The sequence below is a fragment of the Triturus cristatus genome, chromosome 6 (genome assembly GCF_964204655.1).
Source record: "Triturus cristatus chromosome 6, aTriCri1.1, whole genome shotgun sequence".
In the NCBI taxonomy this organism is placed as follows: domain Eukaryota; kingdom Metazoa; phylum Chordata; class Amphibia; order Caudata; family Salamandridae; genus Triturus; species Triturus cristatus.
Window position 1 is genome coordinate 263,264,555 of NC_140589.1, and position 27,588 is coordinate 263,292,142.

At 42.6% G+C, this 27,588-nt stretch overlaps 1 protein-coding gene across 1 annotated transcript; it reads left to right on the top strand.

The window, feature by feature from the left end:
* Positions 1-646: 646 nt before the first annotated feature.
* Positions 647-27,346, top strand: LOC146816740 (uncharacterized). The gene is made up of 3 exons (XM_085609163.1): positions 647-718; positions 15,390-15,449; positions 25,739-27,346. Exons 1-3 carry the CDS (start codon positions 670-672, stop codon positions 26,164-26,166), a joined length of 537 nt encoding a protein of 178 aa, XP_085465289.1. The 5' UTR covers positions 647-669; the 3' UTR covers positions 26,167-27,346.
* Positions 27,347-27,588: the final 242 nt, after the last annotated feature.

Here is a 27,588-nt window from a genome sequence, read left to right on the forward strand (position 1 = left end):
ATACATGGGCAGTGCTCCATAGGTCATGTTTTCTTAAAAAATGTTTTCTACTAGTCTCGGTTTCTGGTCGGAACTCGGAACCTACTGATGAGTAGGGGTTCTTGTGTATATGCTTTCTTTTCTCACTTTTTTGTTGTTGCTGTTTCATATAGCGCGAACTCGACCCGAAGGGATTGGAGTGCTTTTCTTTACATGACCACTGGATACATTTTTATGTTTTTTAGGAGGTGGTGATTTGCCCAGAATCACAGGAGGTAGAGGTGACCCCGAGGCTCGAACCCTGGTTTACAGAACCAAAGTCGGCAGTCTAGCCATCAGACCACATCCTCTCTCCTACTGCCACTTTGTAGTACCCGGAAGTGACTTAATGGTTTATATCGTGAGCATTTGGTATACGGCGAGGGTTTCGTTTAAAATACACATTTCTTCATATATCACGTTTTACAGTTTTACTACTAGCCACGGCATTTGGGTCAGAATTTAATAATGGATAATGATTCTTGTGGACACCTTGCCCTATTTCACGTTTAAGTAATTATTCTAGCCTTCAGTGTGCGTTGGCTTACTGTGATTGGTCTATTTGAATTTGTTTTTGATTCACATACTAATTCATTTAGCGTGATTGTGCCGTCGCAATTAAGTCTGGCTTGTGCATACTTGGGCAATAGCATGGGAATGGTTGCGCTCGTGGGAAGTTTAGGGCGGAAGGTCTGTCATGGTAAGACTGTATTACACAAAATAGGGACCTGTTATTCCAGCACGCTGGTAGGAATATGAAGGCAATCGTTGTTTGTAAAAAGGAGGGGGGCATATTATCAAGGGAAATATCGCCGCTTTAGCGGCACTTTTTGCCGCTAAAGCGGCGATATTTTTATCGCCCTATTACCAAGCTGTGGCTAACAGCTATTGGCGACATGGCGGCACAATATCAGCCAGCCTCAAGCAAACCCGCGAAGCGATAAAATAAACCGCGCTAACCCTCAGACTTCTGTTTGTTTCAGAAGCTGCTGCACAGGTGAGAATGACCTTTCTGTATACAAATCATTGGTGATAGTAATAATTATAGCCCACGTGCTATGCCAGTGTGACTTTTCACTTAGACACCAGAAGGTTTTTCGATGTTTGCCGTTTTCAACTCTATAGCCCAAAACTTGGACGTCATAACGTTCATTATTAGAGAGGAATAATGGATACAAATTTATTTTGCCACTTTGGGGGCTTATTTACAAGCTCCTTGCGCCGTTGGTGCGTCACTTTTAATATAGGAAAGAAAGTGGCGCACCGGCTGCGCAAGGGGCTGGGGTTTATTTACAAGCCACTTGCGCCGCCAGTACGCAACTTTTCCCCATTTTAAAAGTGGCGCACCGGCTGCGCAAGGGGCTTGTATATAAGCCCCAAGATGTTTAGAATGTGCGTACCAGTGGTATTCCGTAGAACTCGTGTCAGTGTTTGTGATCCTGAAGGGAACAGTGGTTTGGCTGCGAATTCTAGCTATTATATTTTTCAGACATAGTTATTGCAATATGCTCAGATGCTTTTGTATACATGTATGCCATTTTCGCTAAATAATTGGCTATTTGTAATCAGTTTGTTTTTTACAAATCTGGACGTGAAGTATTTATGACAAATCGTGCTTATGTTGTGTTTTTCTGTGTGTCGCAGCGAGTAGGCAGGATACGTGCCTGGGTTGCCCGTGGTTGCTTTTGTTGTTTTTTTAAGACTTCTCGAGGGGTGGCTTTGGAACCTGTTATTACAAGCCGGAAGGTGTGGTAAATAATTTAATTACCGGGACTTAATTTGATACAGAACATAATAAAAATAGCTCAATAAGTAAGAGGCAGAATCCGTGGTATTAGAGGTTAAGAACGGGCTTTATTCCAATAAACGATTTCGAAATCGTGGACTCCAGGTTCCATCACCACGGAGGCTCAGGAAGTGAAGTACATACATTATTGATAATTAATAACTTTTATACAATAGGCATTACAGCGAAGCAAATGCAAGAGGCGTAACAATTGATAGCAAAGATAACATTTCACATGCGTAGTTGAAGGAGGCGTAATTGGGAGTAACAAGGAAACGTCATTGGTTGTGATGTTACATATGGGTGGACCTATGAAATAATTTCGCAATGTCAGCAGAAATACTTGGCAGAGATGCGCACACAGCAGCATGACGTGTGATTGACGTGCAACTAGGGGGTGAAGGGGACTTGACATTTAACTCTACATGTGGCGACAGATGTCTGGAGGGTCAAGTCAACCTAATCCCAAATCATATCTAACATCCTATGTTTAAAGAACTATGTTATCCAAAAGAGAGGCCTTCTTGGAGTAGAATCTTATTCTATACTGACTATACTGACTGTTAGTGCGTGTACAAGCGTCTAAGTGTCTACACTAGATGCGAGGGCAGGAATCTTCCATAGTAACAGGGCTATGAATTACTTGCATAAAGACAGAGAAGCCGGGCCTTTGCTCGGTAGCTGGCAGAATGTTTACTTAAGCTACTAGACAGGAATGCATTGGGCAGGGAGCGGAGCAGATAATTTCCGAAGGTGAAATACAGTTCTTGGCAGGCAGCAAGCTGATGTCAGGCATCGTGAGCCGCGCAGAGGATGAGACAAAGTTCATGGTCACAGATGCAGGCTCGGACTGGAGCTTCAGAGGTAGAGAGCAGGAAAAGCTTGATGACAGAATCAGGGCCTACTTGCCTGGACTGTAAAATGGCATAAGTGAACCATATAAAGGCGGTGGCCTTTCGTACGTAGGAATGGAATATCCGGCTCATTCATGGCGGATCTAAAAGAGGACATGTTAACGGTGGACGCATATGTATTTGCGTCTTCATAACTGGAACTGGAGGGATCATACATGTACTTGTAACATGCACATAGAACCGTTGGGGTCCAAGATAGGGGACATAACTGACCAGAAAAATCCATATTTCCACATTCCCTCCTTGTCCCCTACTTGCCCGTCAAGAGATATCAATCTTCATTAATCCATTGATCTGTTCATATAGCATCATTTGTTCTTCTTTCTTCTTCCGGGATCTTGAATGAAAATCTTGATGTGGAATGCACGATGTGGCACACAGACCACAAATCGCTGGTCCACATTGCAGGCATAAGCAGCAACTGAATAGTATGAGAAGGCCAATACCTAGGAAGGATAGAACCCTCCATCCCCAGGCTGATAACATGCTCCAAAACCAACCGGACCAAGTCCAGGTGCCTGGATTCTGGTGTATCTGGCTTACAATCTTATGAAGGCGGGTTATGGCTTTATATACAGATGGCGAATTTTCTGGTATGAATACGCAGCAGCTTGATCCGATGACCCTACAAGCTCCGCCCCTATCGGCCAGGATGACGTCAAGGACAAGACGATTTTGAAGCACAACAATCCGCATGGCAGACTGCTCTTCTGTTAAATTGCCTAGGGCGGAAATAGTTTCGTTCACTACTGCTTCCAGTGTTCTAGTTAATCTACGTATCAGCTTACTATTAGTAACGGTACCTATATAGGGAAAGAGACCTTTATTGAAATCTGTGTATTTTTCCCATGCTGTTTCAGTGTAGTCGACTATTGGGAGATCTCTCCTTTCTCTATTGTGTACTAAATGAGTATTTCTGTGATAATCAGGAGGAGCTAGAAAAACAGGTGGCAAAAGGAATCCAATGTAGCAGGTACCATCCCAATCTAGAGGCAAACGTACATATGCCGTCTGACCACATATAAAATAGGAATGGCGGGAAGCTCTAAATGTCGACTTGCCTTGATCACTGAATTCTATTACAGTGGTGCATCTACTATGGCCCATATGTATGGAACCATTCTTTCTCACACATAATTCACCTTTTACTGGAAATACTGACATGGCGGGCAAACTTGGATTAGCTTCGGATTCGACATTCAAGATCAGGAGATTAAGCGTAAAATTACCTAATCCATATACTTCATTTTCTAGATCAGTTCCTGTTCTTTTGGGAAGTCCCTCCTTGTTGGGGTGGCAGACTTTAAGTAAAACTAAGTTCAGATTTCCCCATACCCAGTTGTCTTGATAAACTGCAGAATTTGAATCTAAGGAATTAATTAAACTAAACCATGCTCCACAGGAGCCGTTGTGTGTGAACGGGTATGGAAAAAGAGGTAGAATTCCTTTATAGTTCTGATAGGGAGGGAGTCGGCCACATATCCAACAATTTGTAGCATTGCTAACCTGATGGGAATGATGTAACATACTAATAAAAGTGTTATTGCGCAGCGCAAATCTGTATGACAATTCATGCGGAGGTAATTCGCTAAAAGAATGTTCAGCAGTAATATTATAAATATGTCTAGAAATAGGATAACATATGTGCAACAATATACTTGCAATAATTATTTAAAGACTTAGGAAAAACAAAATCAATAACGTCACTGTGCAATGACTACGCAGTGATTTACAGTATGTATGTCGTTTCAACATTTTTCGGGTTCTTTCTCTATTCAGATCTAAGGGATACATGTCAGAGACAAATTCAACCGCTTCACCTTGGAGAGGACTTAAACAATCAAATTTCCTGACTGATTAGATCTGAGTTTTAGTTTATAATGTTCGTGACTACCTGAGTCAACCAAAGGAAGTTTTGAGTCAATGGGTGAAGACACACGAGGTGTAGTTTTTATATCTGATGGTAGTCCATAAAATTTCTTGATATGACTTGAATGTACCCAGCCTTTTCTGCCTTCGATCTTCACGGCTGTCCTTGTGGTGAGTAAGACCAGTTGAGGCGACCTCCACCTAGGATCCAGCTGAGTCTTCCGATCAAAGTTCCTCACTAAAACGAGATCCCCCGGAATTACGTCATGGGGTTTCACCTCAGTGTTGTCAGGAAAGGCTGCAGCTACCTGTGAACGACAAGATTGTAGTGCAGACATCAAGGAAGCCAAATAATCTGTCAGCATATTACAGTCAATATCAGTTATTTTACGTGGTATAGGCGTCCCCCACATATTTGGTGGTCTGCCAAAGATCACCTCATACGGGGATAGCCCTGTTCGAGAGTGTGCTACCATTCTCATGTAAAAGAGTGCAACTGGTAATGCTACTACCCAGTCGACACCTTTTTCCCTGCATATTTTGGACAATCTGATTTTCAAAGTTTGATTATGTCTTTCCACGAGACCTGCTGCCTCGGGGTGTCGGACACAGTGGAATTTCCACTGATAACCTAACAAAAGTGAAACGTGTTTCATTAATTCGGATGAGAACGGCTGGCCGTTATCTGAGTAGACAGCACGTGGTAAACCGTATCGTGGGAAGAATTCTCGAACTAACTGTTTGGCAGTAGTCGGGGCAGTGTAATCTGAAACCGGGTACGCCTCTGTCCAACGGGAAAGAGCACAGACAACTACGAGAACATATTTGAATCCTCGACATCGTTCCATCTGGATATAATCCATCTGGAGAATTTCAAAAGGGTGGTCAGGAGGCTGAAATCCACCCTGCTCTACGGGAATGCTTTTTCCTGGGTTGAACTGACAACAGATCATACAGGTACGAACTTTTTGTTTCGCTGCTGCTCGTAAATGTTTGTTGAACCAAATACGTTGAATGCTGTCTAGCATAGCTTTCTCTCCTAGATGCGCTGGACTATGTACAGTGTTAATAATGACTTGGACCATTGAATCAGGAAGGAACCACACAGATTTTTCCTTCGTCATCCATCCTTGATCCGTTTGGATCCCTCCTAATTCAGTCCATTTCCTTATTTCGTCTGGAGTAGCATGTGTCTGTATGTCAATTACATCAAGAGCGGGATCCTTAACCATCATGCAATGTGTTGGTGTCTGGACTATTGTCTTTGTCATGTCGGATGTTTGAGTTTGAGCAGTCTGTTTAGCTGTTCTGTCAGCTAGATCATTGCCTTGAGAAATGATATCAGTAATTTTCGTATGAGCTTTACATTTCATAATCGATATTGCAATGGGTAGATGTATTGCATCTAATAAGGCATGAATGAGGGGTCCGTGCTGAATGTGGGCACCGTGAGAAGTTAAATAACCTCTCTCTCGCCACAGCACGCCGAAGTCATGTACAACTCCGAATGCATAACGTGAATCAGTGTATATGTTGACTTTTTTATTTGTGGCTTGAATACAGGCTTGTGTCAGAGCGACGAGCTCTGCTGCTTGAGCGGACAAGGTATTTATACACTTGGTTTCAATAATTTCAGTGTCTGTTGTGACTGCGTAAGCGGCCACTAACTCTCCTGTACCTGTTCTCATACATGAGCCATCTACATACAACGTTAGGTCTGGATCTGACAAGGGGACATCTGTCAAGTCTTGTCTGGGTTTCGTCGTTATTGTAATAACATCAATACAATCATGAGCTAGTGGGTCTGTTCCATTTACAGGTTATGTGTGGCAGGATTCAATGTGTTACAACGTCTGATTTCTATATGTGGCTGAAACAATGTTAGTTCATACCCTGTAAGTCGTGCTATAGTCAAGTGTTGTGTTTGCGTTCGATTCACAAGAACCTCTACTGCGTGTGGTACTTGTACTGTCAATGGATGTCCTAACACTATGGCATCGCTTTGTCTGATTGCTAAAGCTGTCGCTGCCACTGATTTCAGGCACGCAGGCAGAGCCTGAGCTACGGGATCTAATGTACTAGAAAAATAAGCACACGGTTTGTGTGATCCTGCTTGTTCCTGTGTGAGTACTGACAAGGCAGTACCTTCTCGTTCTGTAACAAAGAGTGTAAAATGTTTTCTGTAACATGGTGTTGCTAAAACAGGTGCTTGGCATAGAGCTTTCTTTAAGCTTTCAAAAGCTAGTGTGTGTTCCTGAGTCCAAGGGAGGACAGTCGATGTGGCTGCCTCCTGTGTTGTTAATTGAATGAGTGGTTTTGCTAGAAACGCATACTGAGGGATCCACTGCCTACAATATGAAGTGAGGCCTATGAAAGCCCGCACCTCCTTTTGTGTCTTGGGTATTGGCATATTTGCAATTAGCTGGATACGATCTGGTGTAAGCTGCCTTCCCTCCTTGGACAGCGAGTGACCAAGGTAAATAACTCGCTGGACACAGAATTGCAGCTTAGAAGGGGACACCTTGTGCCTCTTTTCGGCTAGAAATTGTAAAACCGTCAGTGATGCTTTTTCACATTCAGGTTCGCTTCGGGCGGTGATCAGCAGATCATCGACATATTGAAGCAATGCAGTGTTGACTGACATGTGGATACTGTCAAGTTCTCGTTTCAGTGCTTGGCTATAGATGCTGGGGCTTTCTGTAAATCCTTGAGGTGCGCGTGTGAATTTAAAGCTACGTCCATTTAAACTAAATCCGAACAAATATTGGCTTTCCGGATCTATTGGGACGCTGAAAAAGGCATTCTTGAGATCAATTACAGTAAAGAATGTTGCTTCGGAATCAATCGCTGTCAGTAATGAAGAGATGTCTGGAACTACGGGGTATTGTGGTACAATACATTTATTTAATTCGCGCAGATCAATAACCAATCGATATACCGGGGGAGCCTTTGGATCAGTTCGTTTAAGAATCGGAATTATCGGTGAATTACATATATTGGAGTCGGTCTCCACAACCACTCCTTGGTCAATAAGCTCGTCAATGATTTGCAGTAAAGCCATTACAGCATCTGGGGGTAACTTGTATTGTCGCATTCGTGGTAGTACCACTCCTGCCTTTAGTGTGACTCGATATGGTGTAATGTTCATGCAACCAACATCTGTAGGGCCTTGTGCCCATAAATGTGTGGGTAAAGTCTGTAGTCGGGAATCCATGTCTCGAGACACATAATGACCTTTGAAATCACGTAAAAACAATCTTACTCCTTCCGGAGAACAACATATTATAGCTCCTAGAGCTTTCAGTGTTTTTATACCTAACAAGTTTTCTGGACATGATTTAGTAAGCAATAAATCTGTAGTTCTGGTCAAGGGTCCTATCGTAAGTGGAAGAGGCTGTGATACTTCATTAACAATAGGTTTTCCTGAAAAACCAAGGGAAATATTCTGTGAGCCTGAGAGGGGTGCCCCTGGAACTTCACTACGTTTTATAGTTGTTCGACTTGCCCCTGTATCAAGTAAAAATTTTCTATCTTGGCCTAATAATTCACTATGTACATAAGGTCCTTCTTGGTCTACAGGGACCTCGATAAGGGGTAAGTCAACTTCCCTCTCTAGGCTAGTTCATGCATATCGTTGATAATCAGGATAGTCATACTGTGCGGTCTGGTACAGCTGTCGTGTCGTGGTTTGTGTGGCAGCAGCCGGCAGCGCTGGTGCGGCTGGCACAAACTGTATAGACTGTTGTGGAGCTGGCATGGCTTGTGCATGCTGCGGTGCTCCTTGTTCATTCTGATCCTGTCTAGGTGGCCGTGGTCTTTCTTTTGTAATACCTGTGGCGATATTACGCTTCAGGACTGGGCAATCGTGTATGTAATGTCCTGGCTGTTTACAATAGTTGCATGTCCCTTTTACAGGTCCTGCTGAATCACCGGACTGTGTCGTACCCTTTTTATGACCCTCAGCTGGAACTGTCTGAGAGACTAGCATTTTCATTTTCGTGTCTTTCATGCGTCTTTGTTCATGTTCTTGTTCCTCTCTAATTCTATTGTAATGGTACTGTAACATTTGTAACATTTGTGATGGGGTATTACCTTGCCATGTACTCTCGAATTTTAATACTCTATTCTTCACTTGGGGCAAAGAATTTTCAACTAACTTTGTCACAAACAGATGTGGGTATGACTCGCTACTTGCTTTTATACCACTATTTATACCAAAACATTTTTCGAATCGGGCATAGAAATCACTAGTGTCTTCATCTTGCTTTTGTTTACAGGCTGAGATTGCACCCCAGTCTTCCTTTTTCGTAGTTAATAAACGTGGCAGTACCTGTACTAGTAGACCTGGCAGTGCTTTAGTTTTGTCCCCAAGCCCCGAACCTGGACCTCGGGCCTTTTCTTCATTTTCTAATGCTGTCCAATCTATCTTTTGGTCTCCTACCTCCCACTCTTTTTCCTTGAGTTTTTCATAAATGCCAGCAGGCATTAATACCTTTAATATTGTCATAATGTCGGGATAGGTATACTCTCCCATGAGTAACATGTCTTTAATTTCTCGGTGGAAACCCGCTGGGTCTTTGTCATGACTGGGTACCACTTTCTTCATTTCTAACAATTCTATTTTTGATATGGGTGTATATACATATACACGTTTAAACTGATTGTCCTTGCCCTTTATTGGGTGTACTTCTCGTAAGGGATTCTGTCTGTCCATGTAATACATCGGTCTTTCCTTGATGGGCAATGAAACATGTTCTGGACATACAAAAAGAATGTACTGCTTTCTGGATTCTAGTATTTCCTTAATTAACTTAGTACCTGAACCTTTCCATCTATTCGTGAGTAATTCAGTCAATATATCAGGTAAGGGACCAGGATCTGAATGTTGGCTTTTATATAGTATAAGAAGTTGTTGAATCATATAAATCCCAGCTAAACGCTGTTCATCTGGGGTGAGGTTCAAAAATGTGTGTGCTACTGTATCATCACCATATTTTCCGGGACTGTCAACCCAATGAACGGCTGACCTGGCTAATTCTTGTTCATCCATAGAATCGAGTAAATGATAACCCCTTCGTTCTCGCAGTAATTTGTCAGCGGCTTGGAACGAATGCTCGGGGGACCTCATATTTATTATAGGTGTTTGGAAATTCCTGTTATTATCTGGACATATCGGACGTATTGGATCAGTAAAACATCTGGTACTATTACAAGATCTTCCTCTACCTACATAGGCTATGGTGTCCGACTGTCCTGTGGGCAGTCCTGATCCTTCCTCCTCCTCGTTTTGTTCAAACTGGTCTACCGCTAATCTCTCTTCGTGTAGGCGTTCTATTTCTTTACGGATCTTTCTGCACATGGCTATTATACATTTTTGCCTGTCATGTCTCCCTTCTGATATATTCTGGCTCCATCTGGTAAGAGTTTCCATTATTTCCGGATCTACCCCCGGTCGGTCTTGATTTCTGATTACGCAATTTATGAGGAAACGTAACAGTTCCCCCTGTATCTCCACTTTCTGGTATTCCATAGCTCTGTTAATACATTCAGAGTCTCGCCCTGTTTGGACATAATGATATATATTATCTAGATGCATAGTCATTCCTGGTAACTTCCCTAAATACACCGCGGCTCGTCTGATACGTAATGATGCCATGATCATTTCGTCCTCTTTGACGGGCACAGGGTCATATCTACAATCTATAAGAAGTTCCTTAAGCGTGCGTGCATTTATGAGTTTGGGGGTACGCGGATGTGCTGACTCTTGAAAGGTAAGTTTATTTACTCTGGGTGGCGTAGAGAAAATGTTGGTAGCACCTCCAGTAACCCCGTCTGGAGTATCGGGTGTGAAAGGATTCGTAGAACGCGATACAGCAAGTATAGGTGTGGACACAGCTATAGAAGTAGCTGTAGGAACAGATGTGGAAACGGACGTGCTTGCCGGAACTTGTGTCTGCTGTAAGGATATAGATACAGGATCTTGGCGTTGAACCTCCCCGGCCAACGGTCTATGTGGGGCGGAGTTAGCATACTCGGGAGCTGCGTCATCTAAATATGAGGAAAGAAAAACATCTTCTGCGGTTCTAGGATGCCCCTTAGGATGTACTTTTATTGGAAATAATGGGGGTGGCAAGTCTTTTGGTATCCCCGCAGTAGCCTTAGGTAATCCCTCGGCCAGAAGGGGATACATACCCTTCATAAGGGCATTTCTTTGTCTGTCTACTTGTTCTGATTTCACTCGTGTACCTTCTTCAATTAATAGATTTTCTCGGACTTTATTTGAATTTTCTTTACTCTTCTCTTCCTGTCTACGTGCTTTTTCTGTGCGTCTATACGATTCTTTACGCCATAATTCAATGGCGTCCTTCTGTGATTGTCTAGCTTTCTTTTTCCATAATTCTTCCTCTACTTTCACGATGCACTCTGCATCCCAGGTCCCAGCTGCGGGCCACCTCTGACTTTCTGGTAATTCCTTAGTGTAGTCTACCCATAAATCAAGAAATAATATAGCGTCTAGGCCGTGTTTATGATACATGAAGTACCCTGGAGTGTCCCTAGGAGGAATAGGAACAGCTTCTTCGAGTACCCCTTTTCTAGTTGTGATCTGTCTTAGTTTCGAAAAGAGCGGCATATTGAGAACTGGTCTGATTCTTGGTCTTGAACAAACTTAATACAATAAACCACGATAATGAACAGTCATTCATACCACATGCAGGACATATCAATACATTTAACATTTAACATTTACATGAGCAACGATGAAGATGACGATCTAAGAAAACTTAATCATAAAACGTAATTCTCGACATTAAACGGAATTATTCTGAATTTATATACTTGATATACTAGATATACTGCTAAACAGTACAGATACACTGCTAAAACAGTGCGGACCGGATTTGTGTACCCAAACCCGTCTGGACCGGCACAACTTATGTGCACGCCAGAACGCCTCCCCAGTAATGGTACTCACCGGGTAGCTCGGAACGGAAGGCCTCGGAACGGATCTGAACTGAACTTGAACCGGACTGGACTCGACTCGAACACTTCGGAAACTGGACTCGACTCGGGACTTCGGAAACTGGTGGGCCTCTGTATACCTCGGATCTTGCTCTCTCAGCTAGGCTCTGGTCGGGATACTTCGCACTTCTCACCGCCTCGTCTGGGTGTTGATCGCAGCCTCAGTCGCCCCCGCTTGACCGGAGGGAGATACAGGAAATCCTGCTGGTACGCGTTGTTGTCCGTCCAGCTGTGGCAGGAGACCGGGCCTGCAACGCACCGCCGGCGCGTGAGATGAGAAAGTGTCCCTGTTCGGGCGCCATTTATGTGGTAAATAATTTAATTACCGGGACTTAATTTGATACAGAACATAATAAAAATAGCTCAATAAGTAAGAGGCAGAATCCGTGGTATTAGAGGTTAAGAACGGGCTTTATTCCAATAAACGATTTCGAAATCGTGGACTCCAGGTTCCATCACCACGGAGGCTCAGGAAGTGAAGTACATACATTATTGATAATTAATAACTTTTATACAATAGGCATTACAGCGAAGCAAATGCAAGAGGCGTAACAATTGATAGCAAAGATAACATTTCACATGCGTAGTTGAAGGAGGCGTAATTGGGAGTAACAAGGAAACGTCATTGGTTGTGATGTTACATATGGGTGGACCTATGAAATAATTTCGCAATGTCAGCAGAAATACTTGGCAGAGATGCGCACACAGCAGCATGACGTGTGATTGACGTGCAACTAGGGGGTGAAGGGGACTTGACATTTAACTCTACATGTGGCGACAGATGTCTGGAGGGTCAAGTCAACCTAATCCCAAATCATATCTAACATCCTATGTTTAAAGAACTATGTTATCCAAAAGAGAGGCCTTCTTGGAGTAGAATCTTATTCTATACTGACTATACTGACTGTTAGTGCGTGTACAAGCGTCTAAGTGTCTACACTAGATGCGAGGGCAGGAATCTTCCATAGTAACAGGGCTATGAATTACTTGCATAAAGACAGAGAAGCCGGGCCTTTGCTCGGTAGCTGGCAGAATGTTTACTTAAGCTACTAGACAGGAATGCATTGGGCAGGGAGCGGAGCAGATAATTTCCGAAGGTGAAATACAGTTCTTGGCAGGCAGCAAGCTGATGTCAGGCATCGTGAGCCGCGCAGAGGATGAGACAAAGTTCATGGTCACAGATGCAGGCTCGGACTGGAGCTTCAGAGGTAGAGAGCAGGAAAAGCTTGATGACAGAATCAGGGCCTACTTGCCTGGACTGTAAAATGGCATAAGTGAACCATATAAAGGCGGTGGCCTTTCGTACGTAGGAATGGAATATCCGGCTCATTCATGGCGGATCTAAAAGAGGACATGTTAACGGTGGACGCATATGTATTTGCGTCTTCATAACTGGAACTGGAGGGATCATACATGTACTTGTAACATGCACATAGAACCGTTGGGGTCCAAGATAGGGGACATAACTGACCAGAAAAATCCATATTTCCACATAGGCAGAGCTGGTTTGCGACTTCCCATGTCTATCTTTTGGGCGCCTGCGATTTGAAATATTTGATTATTGTGGATGTGTTTTTGGCTATAAACAATATGGTTTTGTGCACTGTAGACTTAGTTCTACCGTTTCAATAAGTAGAATCATTTGAACCTACGTCAGTTATATACCACCGCTTACTGTGTTATTCAACATGGTGTGTGGCATGTGTGTGTGTTTTTCCCCCACAGGTCCATTTGACAAGACTTGTAGAGCATATGAAAATAAATAATTTTCTTGTATTTTACAATAGCCTCTACGATATTATTCCAGCCAAATTTTGGTGAGCAAATACACACATTGTAGCACTTTGGGTTTGGACACCATACATTCATGTCACAATTGCACAGGGAAATCCGGAAATAGATGGTGGTATTCTGTCCGCTTGTTAGATTCACATCTTTGGGTAAGCGTCTTTTATGTAGTCTTTGGCTAGACACTCAAGTAGTCAAACTGGCACAAAGGTTTTCATTAACAGTACAGTTTCTGATACCGGAGTTTAGGATGTTACCCTGCAAGGTAATCATTTTATTCTACTCAATTTTTTTCTATTCTCATATTTTGCTCATCTTGTATTTTGGTATATTTTTCCCCTCTTAGAGTAAATGTTTTGTTAACTACTGTCTTCGTTTGTTACAATGATAATCATAGTATTTTGATCATTTATATTTTTTCTCGCCCTGAAGAAGCGGCTAGAGTCCGCGAAACACGGGTTGGCAATTGTAATATTTGTACAACCTTGAGATCCTTGGCTGCATCTTTTTCTGTATATTTGTGAGGTCCCTGGAGATACTTTCATAGAATTCTACACCTTGGATGCCTAATTTTCATGATCTGTATTTGTGTTGTACTACATTCAGTTCTGTATATTTCATGAGATAATATATGGAACTGCTGTCTGTGAATTGTAGTTCTGATATGACGATATGTTGAATTCGAACATACATTTATATTATTGTTGTATTTGGGACTCCTGACGAATCCCAGCCTTTTGTATACCATATATGTCAGAAGGATAACTGACACAGTGGGTGAGTGTGCAGGGCCTAGAGTTTAGATTCTCGGTTGTGTTTGCATAGTATTTGTTTAAGGGGTATTTGTATTGGATTTAGGGTCTATAGAGTGGGTCGGTCATGTCGGGGAAGGGTAGGGCGAAGAGGCTTTCGGAGGGAGCGTTTGGGGGCCTGCTATGGCTGCTGGTCCATTATTTGCCAAACATGATTGCATCAGGGGGTAGGCTCATCCAGGGCTACCCCACCAAGGAACGCAAGGAGCGTTGGGAGAGGGTGCGTTGGCACATGTATAAGGTGTTTGGGGTTGACCGCACCCTCCACCAGCTGAAGCACCGATGGACGGATGTGGTGTCACGAGAGGCGGATCTCATACACCACCTTGGTTTGGAAGTTGGTGGCCCCGTAGGTTTGTACCACCTGCACGTAGTTGTGTCCCAATCACAATAAATGTATACTTCATTTTGACATGGAAGGGGCAGATCATTTGAGGGGGAGGTTATAAAAATCCACTGTACATCTGTCCAATAGTTCACCCCTGGTGAGCTGTTGTGTTTGATTCACATGCATGTATCTTCACATAACCTGATTTCACATACATGCTTGTTTAGAGCATGAACTGTTTATTTTGGAATTCCCTGCACAGGTGACGTGTAAAGAGAAAAGTAATGATCAATATCTTATCATGTTAACCTTCTAAATGTGTGCTGTATTGTTCAGTACAGTTGGACAAGCCCTAGGCAACTTAAGAGGGTGGCTCTTTCAGGATAGGAAATTGATTCCACTTTCAAAGGCATGCACCCTTGCACCATGTTACATGGTTGCATGCTTTGCGGCGACTCAGCGCTCTGTGCGCCAATGAAATGAATAGTCTGACATTGTCCTTGCAATGCTACGTACGGCGTATGTGTCTTTTTATATTCCAGATCTACTTTGCCATGCCAGGGCCAATGCTTTTTACTCTTGTCATGGTGCAAGCTGGCATGAGGTGATGCTGGCCTGCAGTACACAAAACATCACATACCTGAGGCATGCTTCAAGCTTGTGATGTGAGATTCTCTCAGTCAACATTCAGCCACTACTGCCATGTGAGGTGACTAGCTGCATTACATGTATACATGTGACCTCCAACATGCTGAATATACCAGATAATTGGGATGTCATAGTACTGTGCATTATATGTAGACGGTGTGTATTTGCAATATTCCCAAAGCAATGTATACATTTTTGTCTTGTAGGTGGACCTGCACCATACACCCGGGGTGAAGTGGAAACTTTCAGGGATCCCAATGCTACCAGTAAGTGTAAATAGTACATAGTTGTAGCTCTGTAAATATTGTGTGTGCTCTGATAGTAATAACATAGTGCTATATATGGGGTTGCATCATTCACCTGTAACCAAGTTACAGTAAGTGTGCAAATACAACTGAAGCTGTAAACAGTAAAATGTTTAAATGTACAAGAACGTATGTCAATGTGCATGTAGGGGCAATGTATGCAGGTCCACATGTTTTGTGCTTCTCTACCTGCTGTGGTGATGTTTGCCCACCAATTGTTTGGATGCTTATGGTACATGTACCATTACCTGACACTAAATCGACAGACGGTCAAAGCTTCTATTGTCTTACACCCATAACATGGCACAAACATGACATCCTACCGTTCACCAAATGTTGCAGCAAAGTGGAATGAGCTTGTCTGGAAACGGTACGCTTGCCTATGTCCATATTTGAACATAAGACAGGTGCTGGTGATGTGGAACACATAACACAGACATCATTACCAATTGTCAACATTACAGTGTCATGTAATCAGATTTACACTAAATGGGTTTTCGAAATGCAATTTATACTATTGTTCTTGAGTATCAATTTAATTAATCTTTATTCGGATATAAATATATCCATAAAAGAACCGATCAAATACTAGCAATAAAATACATAGAATTAAAAAAATACACAAATATGAAAAGCAGCAACATCATCAATATCCAAATAGGGACCTGTAGCACATGTCAAAAAGCAGCATAGTGAGACAATAATCTGTAAAGTGCAGTCGAATAAATAGCAATGCAACAATCTAAAATAATTCAAGAAGAAGCACATATAAGATGAGCATAGAAACTGTCAGGGCAAATAAAAAACTAAATAAATAAACAAATCTAAATATTTTGCTGATCATCAAAGTTGATAAATTAAAAAAAAAAAACAGTGCAGAGCAGCCATCAGTGGGTGCTCATTGAGGCACATGAGCGAACTGCCACTTTCATAAAGGATCCCACATGAAAAACCAGGTCATCCACCTTCAATTTAAGAATTTCCATATAGGCTACTTTATAATCAATGATGGCAGTTACCTTAAAAAAAAAAAGTATCAAAAACCGTTTTGTATATTTTTGATAAAAATTACAAAAGAATAAAAAGTGTAACATTGATTGTCACAAGGGCAGGGCATTTGTTCAAGGTTGACATTGAACCCAAAGGGAAAGTAAAGCAAACATTTCAAAGTGCCTGCCCTTAGACGAAAAAGCAGACCTCTTTCCCAGCGACCTACGTTCTTTAAAAGATAGCTAGATGGCAGGAATGATGACGAACAAAGTGCGTCTGCTAGTGACATATACCTTGCAACCGAGGATTTCAAAAGCTCTTTCTCATGTCTTGCATTACTGTACTGATCATATAGAGCCTCCTGAAGACATTTTTTGTTTGTGCCCTCCATATCACTTGGATTTGAAAAGATAAGTTCAAGGTTCACGCTGTTCAGGCTCTCCCTTACAGCGGCAAGCCAAGGTATGTCCCTGCCCTTATCACATTTGACGCAGTCGACTATTATATCTCTAGTAAGGGTTGCTGCTGGATTTTGCCAAACTTTAAGCCAGAATATGGCTGGACGAGCCCTAATATAATCTTCGATATATGGCAATTTCAATTCCTTGTGACAGACATACTGTGAGGAAGAAATTGGGACCCCCAAAAGTTTCAGACAAAATCTGTCTCCCTCACCCTGAATACTACTGCACTTTGTAAAACCCCAAACTTCTGCGCCGTATGTTGCGGTGGGAATACACTGTGATTGAAAAATTTTAATAATAGATAAAACCACTTCGGCCTTTTTTGGTTGCGGGAGGCACAGAATTGAGTTGGTGGCTTTTAAAAACTTGCTCCTACTATGTGCCACATGATCTACCCAAGAACCATTGGCTGTGAATACCAACCCCAAGTAGTGGAAAGTGCAAGTGCGATGTAAACATTCGAAGCCTATGGAGATTGTGTTAATAAGGTACTTTTTTGGGCCACAGGCCATCAAAAAGATTTTTTAAACTTTTTGCAGAGATCTAGGCCAGCCATAAAATCCACAAAACCCCGGACTAAAGTGCTTAGTGCATTGAGTGTGCGGCCCATTAGGACCGCATCATCCGCATACAGTAGGGCGGGGAGTGTATTGCCATTGATTCTCGGAACGTCATTGGTAAGTTTAATCAATTAGTTATGTAGACCATTGATATATAAAATAAATAGGAGAAGGGCCAGTACACACCCCTGACTGACCTCTCTACCAATATTAATGTCCCGTGAAACCTCCCCGTCCTTACTGATCCTCACCCGGGCTTTCAGGTTCCTGTGCAAATAAGCTAAAAAGTGAACTAAAACCTTTTCCTACCCATATTTTAAAAGAATCGACCATAAGCGTGACCTATTAACAAAATCAAAGGCTGAAGTAAGGTCCATAAAAGCCAAATAAATGGGAGATTTCAGGGCTATGGAGTATTTGCCAATAATCAAGCTAAGGTTTAGGTACCGTTCCACTGTGCCTATTTTACTTCTAAAACCTAACTGGCACGAATTTAAAATATGTTCCTCCTCAGCCCAGGACCTGTTCTTATTAAACAGGATCCTCCCGAGAATTTTTAGTGTATCATCAATCAGGGAGATCAGCCTATAACAACTAGGGTTGGATCGGTCACCTTTTTTAAAAAAAAGGAACAATAATGCTGGTAGACCATGTGCTCGAAATGGAAGCATTAGTTAAATTATTAAAAACATTTAATAAAAGGGGCGCCCAAAACTCTGGTTTATGTTTGAGATCGATGGGAAGCCTATCAGGACCAGGAGCTTTATTGCCTAGACGTTGGTGGATAGCATCCTCTACTTCTGAGACGGATATCTGAATTCTCGAAGCTGCTTGAAGGTTATAGGGGTCCTCGTTTTGTATTGGCGCTAGATAGATCTTAGAAAAGTGGGCTTCCCATGCTTTGCTAGTTATTTTACAGCTTATGGGAGTTAGTGTAAGGCCCATAGATCTCATGTCTTTTACTGCTGCCCAAAAACCATTCCCATTATTGAGTCTGGCAGCACATGCAAGGTTATCCCATTGCTTTTTAAAATCTCATCTTTTCGTTGCCTTGATATATATTTATATTGGAGCCTCAAGAACGTAACAAGAATTGCATCCCTTGGCTTGGTTGTGAGTGCCTTGCGAAGCTCTGTTTGCTCTAGAGCAGACGCTATTAAACCATCTTGGTCCCTGGTTGGATTCCACTGTGGGCCTAGAAATCATTCGTTTAATACCCCCACAGAGGTGATTGAAAGCATTGATTACCTCAGGGTTGTGATCAATTGATGATAAACAGATGTCGATAAGTAATGGGTGTGCTTTTATCATTCTAGGAAATAGATCGTTGTTATCAATACCTCACCAAATCACTCTTAAATTATCAGTAGAGGATACTAAATTACTAGCCCCACACTCTTTGGCAAATTCCGGCCTGGGGCAAATCTAATTCTTGTTACAATGGAGTTGTGATCACCCTGAACAGTTGGTATGACCTCAGCCTTTAATAAGCAATCTTCTAAAGAGGCATATATAAAAACATAATCAATGGTAGAAGCGCAACCTCGACCTCTGTATGCTGGCACAATATGCTTATCTTTCTGGGGTAAGGCCGCAATTTCCATTACATTTGTTAAATTATGGTTAGACAAACGATCCAGCAATTCTATCCCCCTATTACATGGGGGCACATTGGCCAAAGAGTCTGTGACTAATTCATTTTTCCTAGAGATCCTTACATTAAAATCACCACCTAGGCAGATACCAGCTAAGGTCTAGTGCGCCTTTTGACTTTGTGAGCTGGAAATAAAATTAAACAATTTGATAAAATTCATGTTCGGGGAAGCATGAAAATCATTATTATAAAAATTAATAAAACAAATGGATGCCCCCTGTGTGCAAATCAAAGCTTGGAAATTGTCGCTGTCTCTGACAAGAGCCTTAGCACTACCACCTGAGGAGATGTTGACCCAAGTTGAAAGTCCACCAGACGGACGACCAACCTTGGGAACGGGGACAATGGCATTGAAACATTCAAACCCTTCTAAATGTAAATCCCATGTTGCCCAAGTTTCTTGCAACATAAGGATATCATATTTTTGGACTATGTTTATCCAGTCTTCAGAATTTATTTTGGATGCCAAGCCGGCCACATTCCAGCTTAGTATATTTAAATTGGGGTCGATGTCAGGGATAACTAAAATATCATGACCTGAGGGCTTGGGCGTGATTGGAATGGAGGTAGTCTCACCTGGTGGTAAAGAAGATGCCAGTCAATCCTGACTATCTAAGTCAGACAAGGCAGAAAACCTATTATGCATCATTTAGGGGAAAGCGTCATGGGTATTTGGCCCCGGGATTGGCTTATAGAAAAAGCCCAATGGCAGTGACCAAATAAGGGTTGAGATGGCAGTGTTAAGCTCCTGTGATTTACCAACTACGGGTGTCGAAAGTTAATGACTATTCTTCGGGGAGGTGCCAACCCACCCTACCCTGCGTACCATTATGATGTAACTAGCATTTGCCACCCAAAACCCTTTATGTTTTACAAACCAATCAGCACTTTTGTTTCACAATTGGTTCCAAGTCTCTACCTGTTTTTTTCTAAGAGGCAGTACACCTGCTAGGACTAATACATAGGGACATGCTGACGGAGGTAGGCTAAGAACTTCCCTGCTGGCCCCGGTGATTACCATATTCGTGTGATTTTCAGCAATCTCGCCTTGCACGCTACCCCCTGGGTTAACTCTATTTGAGGAGCTCACATAGGCACCACATGGAGCTCAAGGCGTATGTGAAGATATAGTGGTTGAGCGTCCGGTATTGGATGGATTATCCTGGGCAGCAATAGATTTAAATACAAAACATTCCTTAACTTTACTGCAGGTGTCACAGGCCCCAGTAGGAGAAATAGACGTTGGTGCTGGTGCCTGCGACTGCTGACTAGGATTAGGTGCACTGGTAGTCTGCAGGTTAGAGTTCGCCCCATGCTGGATAGCGGGCTTGGGGGTGTTAATTTGTGAGCTTAATCTATTTGACAGTGTCTCCAGACGATCTAAACGTTTCCAGAGTGCAGTAAAGTTCTTATCCACGAGTTCTTTAATATGCTCACATACAGTATCCACAATAATGTCAATTGAGGTTTCACTAAGTCTGCAACAGATAGAAGAAGCTGCTGCGGTGTCTGTCTGGTTACAGATAGAACGATTTGATGCCTCAACTAATATAGGATTAGCAGTGGGCTCAGCAGTCTCCATATTCAGAGAGGATGGGGGGCCCTGTATCCATGAACTCAGGGCAGTACGGGGATGGTTAACACAAGGGGGTTGTTCCCTCTTAGACCTGGTAGGTTTAGCCAATTTTCTTTTCCTTTTTGCCCCTGAAGTTGCAGGGATCGGGGGTATGTCCATGTTTAATGTGCTTTCACCATTACAGGCTACCGTAGATGAATCCTAATTGTCCTCATTATTGTGGCTACGTCTTGAGAGCGCTGTATTGCCCATAGCGTTGGTCTGCGTACCAGGCATCGGAGAAGGGCCAGCATGATCAGCTTGGGCCACCCCTACCAAAGGGCCAGACTGTGGTGCCACCATTTCCAGAGACAGACTCCTCTCATTTAGCTCGATCTGGTTGGCAACAATGTTGACTACCCTTTCTAACATACTGTATACGCTAGTAGAGGGTCGGCAACTTGATATGCAGGTGCGTTTCCCCATAGCATATATATTTCAGCACTTAATGCTATTAATCAAATGCAGCTCACCTCAGCAAACTTGGTGAAGGACACTTGAAAGAGGGGTAGTCCAGCCTCATTCGGGCTCTGACGAGGGCAGATGGGCCCGCCCTTAGCCCAGGCTTGACCCGGGCACGCCCGCTCGCGTCCCGCGCTGCAGGAGCCCTGGGTCCATTTAGGCGCCTCCTGACGTGTTTGCAAGGCGTAGGCGGTGAACTCGCCGCTGGGTAGTGTAGTCCGCGACCCCCACTGCACTCAGCCTCCCCGCGGGACCAAAGGAAACAGGACTGCAGGAAACAAGGGTGGCATGACAGTGGCAATGCTGGTGTGTTTGACTTCCTGCGCTGCGGGAGCCCTGGGTCCAATTTAAGCACCTCCTGGCACGTTTGCAAGGCATAGGCGGCAAACGCGCCGCTACGGCCGCTGGTTAGTGTAGTCCGCAACACCCGCTGCACTCAGCCTCCCCACGGGACCGCAGGAAACAAGGGCAGCAGGACAGTGGCAATGCTGGTGTGTTTGACTTTGATATGTTGAGTATCCTATTATGCTCATACATGCTGCATACATTTAATGTCGCTAGCAAAATGGGTTCAGTGGGAAAGACTATAGGTTGGCTGTCCGGTTTTAGGTTTAAACCTATAATAACTGATAAAACCCCACTGAAAGGGAAATAGCCCTCACCAGTGTAAACATATAAACACTGAAAAAACACCTGCACAACCACAAACTAAATGCCATTCAAAAAAAGGAAAAGGAGAGTGAGAGTCATTTTTTTCTTCCTGAAGGGACCAATACAATGTAACTTTGTTATACAAGCTAGCAGCAAGAAAGACTGTGCTAACATTATTCTGCTTGTGTTTTGTTGTTTAGGGATGCCGCTAAAATATTGTTTCTTCTTCCTTTTGCTTTTTTCGGTTTTGTGATCTTTGGTCTAAAGATGCAGGGTTTAGAAGCATGATTTAGGTCTTGTTTAATTATTTTATAAACTATAGAGAATCAGGAAATAGCAAAATCATATTTCATATTTTGGCTGTGTTTGAGTCTTTCACTGATAGGTAAAATAGCTGGTTTCATAAGAATCTTTCCCAATATGTGTCATCACATTTACCCAAAGAGATTGGGTAAAAACCCTTAATACATCAGCCCCCAGTTTCTAGTGAGTCAGTATTGATAGTAGGTGAATTGCCAACACCTCAGACTTTAAATATTCAATGCAAGGTATAATGACAAGTATATGTGAAAAGAGTGCTATCACCAAGCATTTGGGATAGTGGTGAAAACATGACACCAGACGTTTGGAAAACATAGAACGCAGTGTCGCTTGGAATGCTGCTGCAAAAAGGTTATTTTCAAGCTCAACAAATATTGGAGTGATAATTGTTTGTATTTGCAGTGATTCAGCTACTTGTATGAAAAAGTTGTGTGATGACCTGTCAAAATCGATACCCGATCTGAAGTGCTTCTCTGTTAGATGGTATGCTGAAAGCATCTTTACAATCTTCAGAGTTAATGAAGAATGCTATTGACTTTTTAGTCCATTCTGGTGCCCTGTTTTGTTGTGTTCGGGAACTAAAACGCAAATATTTCTCATTTTGTGCTGTGTGTGGCATCAAAGAATGAGTCCTCCCAACTGTATCACTTAGTTGATGGTTCTCTGTCCAAGGTGCTGTGAATGCAATATTATCCATGGGGCAACTGTTCAGAGTTTCAGCTGAGTGATAATGCCAAAGGCAAGAAATGTGAGGATCTTTGGTCACATATTGATAGTGATGTGAAAAAATGTACGCTCTACTACATTCTTACATTTTTAGAGGAAAACAGGACTGCTGTAGTGGACATAATTAAAAATAACTAGAGTCTGGAAACACCCTTGTCGGCCGACAGTTCAGCATAATTGGTATAGATCTGAAACATCTCCTTGAGAGTAGGCTGGGTGACACTTCTATTGACTTTGGCACTGCAACATGTTCCACGTTAGAGTGCTTGCCACTTGGTAAGCAAAGCAATGTTTAGGAGCAATTCAGGAACTTTTACTTGACAATGTATGAGAAATGGCTTGCAGTGATGCATAGAAATGTCCCTTCACCAACCATGGCATTTGAAGTCAATGACACCTCTCTGTGGTACTCTGTACATATTGTAGATCCCTTCCGTAAAGGGGAATTTTCTCCATAGTTTCAAAAGTGCTGCTTCATTTTTGACCGCTTCAATAACTCAGAGGGCATAAGTGCCCAGTTCGATGCAAATATTGCAGAACCTGCCCAGAGAATCACAATCTTATAATGAACCAGTAATGGCATGGAAAGCTATGTCAGTGGCCAGAGTTAACAAATTGTGTACTGGCTGTTTTGGGGTTGCCCGTCTCAAGTGCCAATGTTGAGGGCCTTTTTCATCTAAAAAAGTTTACAAGAGAAGGAAAGAGAGAGCACACATGACCAAAGACTCACTGAAGAAGTATTGTATATTACAATAAGTTTGATTTGCAAAAATGTATTTGGACCTCATATACACTGCACGTACACTGTGTATATATACCATGCACCATCAGTGCAGAAAGCAAGCAATAATAAAAGCAAAACATTCCATAAACACCGGAAAACACTGTTTCTGTTTTAATGGCGCTAAAATGTGTAACCACTGATAACCACTGGTTTTTTTTCAGGTATTGAAATCACTGAAAAAACTCCACCAGAATTTACCAAAAATAGAAACTGAAAACAGGAAAGCCTAACTATAGGTGTGATCAGACATTTATGCAGATCAACAACTAAAATGTTTTGTGATCCATACCTATACCAATAGCTATGTGCGAAATCAAAATTCCAATCGAGACAAACTTGTGTGACCTGGTTAGCAGGCTAGCCATCACAAACCAACAATTCTTCTTATGACATTTGCTGTATATGTTGTGTTGGGGCAAAGTTATTCCTAATCATTTATTCTTTTTTTTGGGAGTTTTATATAGCTTGACCACGACCCAAAGGTATCTGAGGGCTTTACATGAGCACCAGTTGTGTTACAGACTGACACATTCATTTTGTTAGGGACAGAGAGATTAAGTGATTTGCCCAGAAGTGCAGGATGTTGAGCATCCCTGCCGAGACTCAAAACTGGTTCCCCAGCTTCGAAGTTGACCGCTTAAGCTGTAAGGCCACATCCTCACCTTTGATTAGTCATCACAGTGAACACAGGGTATCTCAACATGTGTTACTGTAAGGGTGTTAGTACATTGTCATTAGGAACCCTTTACTTTATTTCAGCACTTTTTTAACAATTAACTTGAGGTATGGTAGCTGTAATACAGCTTCAGGGGTACCTGAGCATCCCGCAGAGTAGGCCATATCGTACATATGTAAGATGGGGTGACAGAAGAACAATTCAACAGATGCCATGGAGGATGCAAGGATGTTGGCGAGCTACTCTATTTTAACATCGTGTTGGACGATTCATCATCAGACTGCCTGTCTGATGTACATTGCAAGTGTAGATGTCCATATAGCAGCATATGGACATATGGCTTTGCTGGTCGTGACTAGATGTAAGGAATCCTACCTCAGTGTAGACCGATTGGGTTGGAGTACACTAGGCACATGTTGCCAGTCTGCACATGGAAATGCAGTTAAATGCCTTACTCATGACCTCATATACCCAATGTCCCATTTCTGGGAAACATTAATACATTGGCAAGGAGTTGTTGATTTTGATGCATTGTGGAAAGGACCGCATGTAGGTAGGCACTGTGTCAGCAGCATACAGCCCATTGCACTACTCACCTACTGTTGGTGTTACTTCTAATGGCTAGCACCAACGCTGTCACCCTTGACTCATGGAAAGTGACCTGCTAAATACAGCACGAACTACTTGAACACATGCGAATTTCAGCATGCAGTCACACGCTCCTGACATGGATAGCAGCCACTAGGATATGTTAAGGTCATTATGGTATTTCTACAACTGTATACCATAAGCTATATGTTAGGGTTCCTGGTATTTTCCTAAATCTATCTTGGTGAAGTGTCCAACAGGTCTATTTTACAGGAGGTAGCTTCCCACCCTCCATCTATGTTTTGACTACCTGGCACAGAGACAGTCAACACAGTAATTGTAGCCTTATGTATTTCCGGATGAGTTAACCAATGCAGAGGCACACTACATGTACATGCTTGACATAAATCATTTCACATATGTTAATGACAAAAAACAAATCCAGTTGCATGCTGCAATACCAACGCCAAAGTGTCCATGTGGACACAACATCATGCTTGCAACTCAGTTCATATGGTTACAAGTACATTTGTGTTGACACTGCTATTTTGTAAACCCTCACAGCCAGCACTTGAGTAAGTTTGCCTTGTTTGATTAGGAAAAGTATATGTTTAGAAGGTATACTGTTCATATCTCTTTCCCAATATGTGGGTTTGGGCTGACTAGTCACTTGCAATGGTCAGAAAATGTGAGACTGCTAATGCAGACATCATGTACATTTTCAACTTTGCTGATATATATTTCCTTTTTTCTACCCAGACAACATGACGGCAGAAGAGGCAAATGAGCACTGCAAAAGACTGGAGCGCTACTGCCACATCCGTCGCGTCAAAAAAGCGTACAAGAAGATGGGGACCCTGTATGAACAAGGAAAGGCGGCCGGAACCTGGAACGCACGCAGGCGGGATCAACCGGGACATTCAAAGACCAACCCACAACAGGAGGGTGCCCAACAGCTGACAGTAACACCTCTGGCCATTCCAGGACCATCGTCTGCCCATCTGGGGCAAGCAGCACATGCCATGGACACAACGCCGGCTGTAGGCTCCTTATTTGAGGCACATGCCCTAAAAGACCTCCAGGAGCTCAAAATTCGGATGGCAGCCATTGAGGGTGAGCTGTCAAGCCTGCGTGCTATCATGCTCACATTACAGGAGGCAATAGAGCGCATCAGTGTGCAGATCTGATTCTTCCCCCAGGATTTTTACTTTCCCCATTTGTTTACATGTTTATTAGTTATAAATATTTATGCATAGTGTATATTAGTGTGTGTTAAATATTTCCTTAGGTAGTAGTTTTTAGGTTGTTGTTTTTGATGGGTATGTTTTTATTTTTTGGGTGGGGGCTTGATGTTTAGTGTGTGTTTTAGAAAAAAATAAATACCCAAAAATATATTGGTTTAGATTTAAAGAGTCAGTCTACCTCACAGTTGAGTAACTTAAGGACTCTTCACCATTCTTTAGGCACTGTCATTGGTCCTCTTCATGTGTAATGACGCACAGCTCTACACAAATAGTCACCTACTGTAGCATTGTGTGTGTAAGAGATGCTACGTGTATAGTAGGGATGGATCTGTCACCCCATACTAACCATTCCTGGCCGTGCTGGGACACACACTGGTGCCTGCCACGTACGCTTGCACCATTGTACTGATAGGTCATTGTTAGCTTGTTCGTAATCATGAATGTGGCCCCCACCTACCTAGATAACCTTAATCATCCTTGGCATTGAGTACTTTGTAAGTGTGGCACTTCATGCATGTGACTTTGTGCAGCTACTTGCTAAGTTAGAAAACCAGAAGTCTCACATTTTCCTCTTACCCTGTGGGTGTGTAGCTTTGTTCATGGGACTGTGCTCCGGCTCATGATTAGTGATATGTATATTGTTCAGTTGATATCCTGTGTGGCTACACTGAATGCATGTGAGGCCTCTCAGGGGCAAAGGGGCAAATAGATCCTCCAGATCCTAATGTGCCTTTCAACCCCATGTATCTGACACAGGACTCCAAATGCTTATTACTTGCATTTTATGCATACTGACATCCAAAGTGTTGTACAGAGCTTCTAAGTCCTTGAGTAGCATAAGTCTGAAGCAAAATCAGAAGGAGTCGGAGCAGGAGTATCTGCATATTGTCAGGGCCTGCACAATTGGAGTACTCCTGGGATATTCTAATGGTAAGCATTGAGGCTATTGTATGTGCTAGATCATGTAGTTCTGATCAACGAGCAATATATATGTGGATGTGTGAAACTGTGTTAGTGGCTCACATGCCTCACAGAACCCATTATGTGCAAGTAGGCATTTGTGTTATTAGTAAAGAATTTTCACTGTCTGCCAGTCAAGAAACTAATGCTTATTGTCCCACCATGATGTTCACTGTGTAAATGAATTTCTGCATAATGCCATGGCTGTGGATGTACATGAGGCCTGGGCATTTCCAACTAGAGCAGGTGATAGTGACTGTAGCGCTATTTCCGTGATATGCTAAAAAGTGGGTTTTGTATATACACATCCACCATGGTCTAGTATGTCTGTTGCAGATAGAACTAACAATACGCTGGCTCATAGAAGTACATTTATTTACAGGTGTGTGCATAGGCATTTACAAA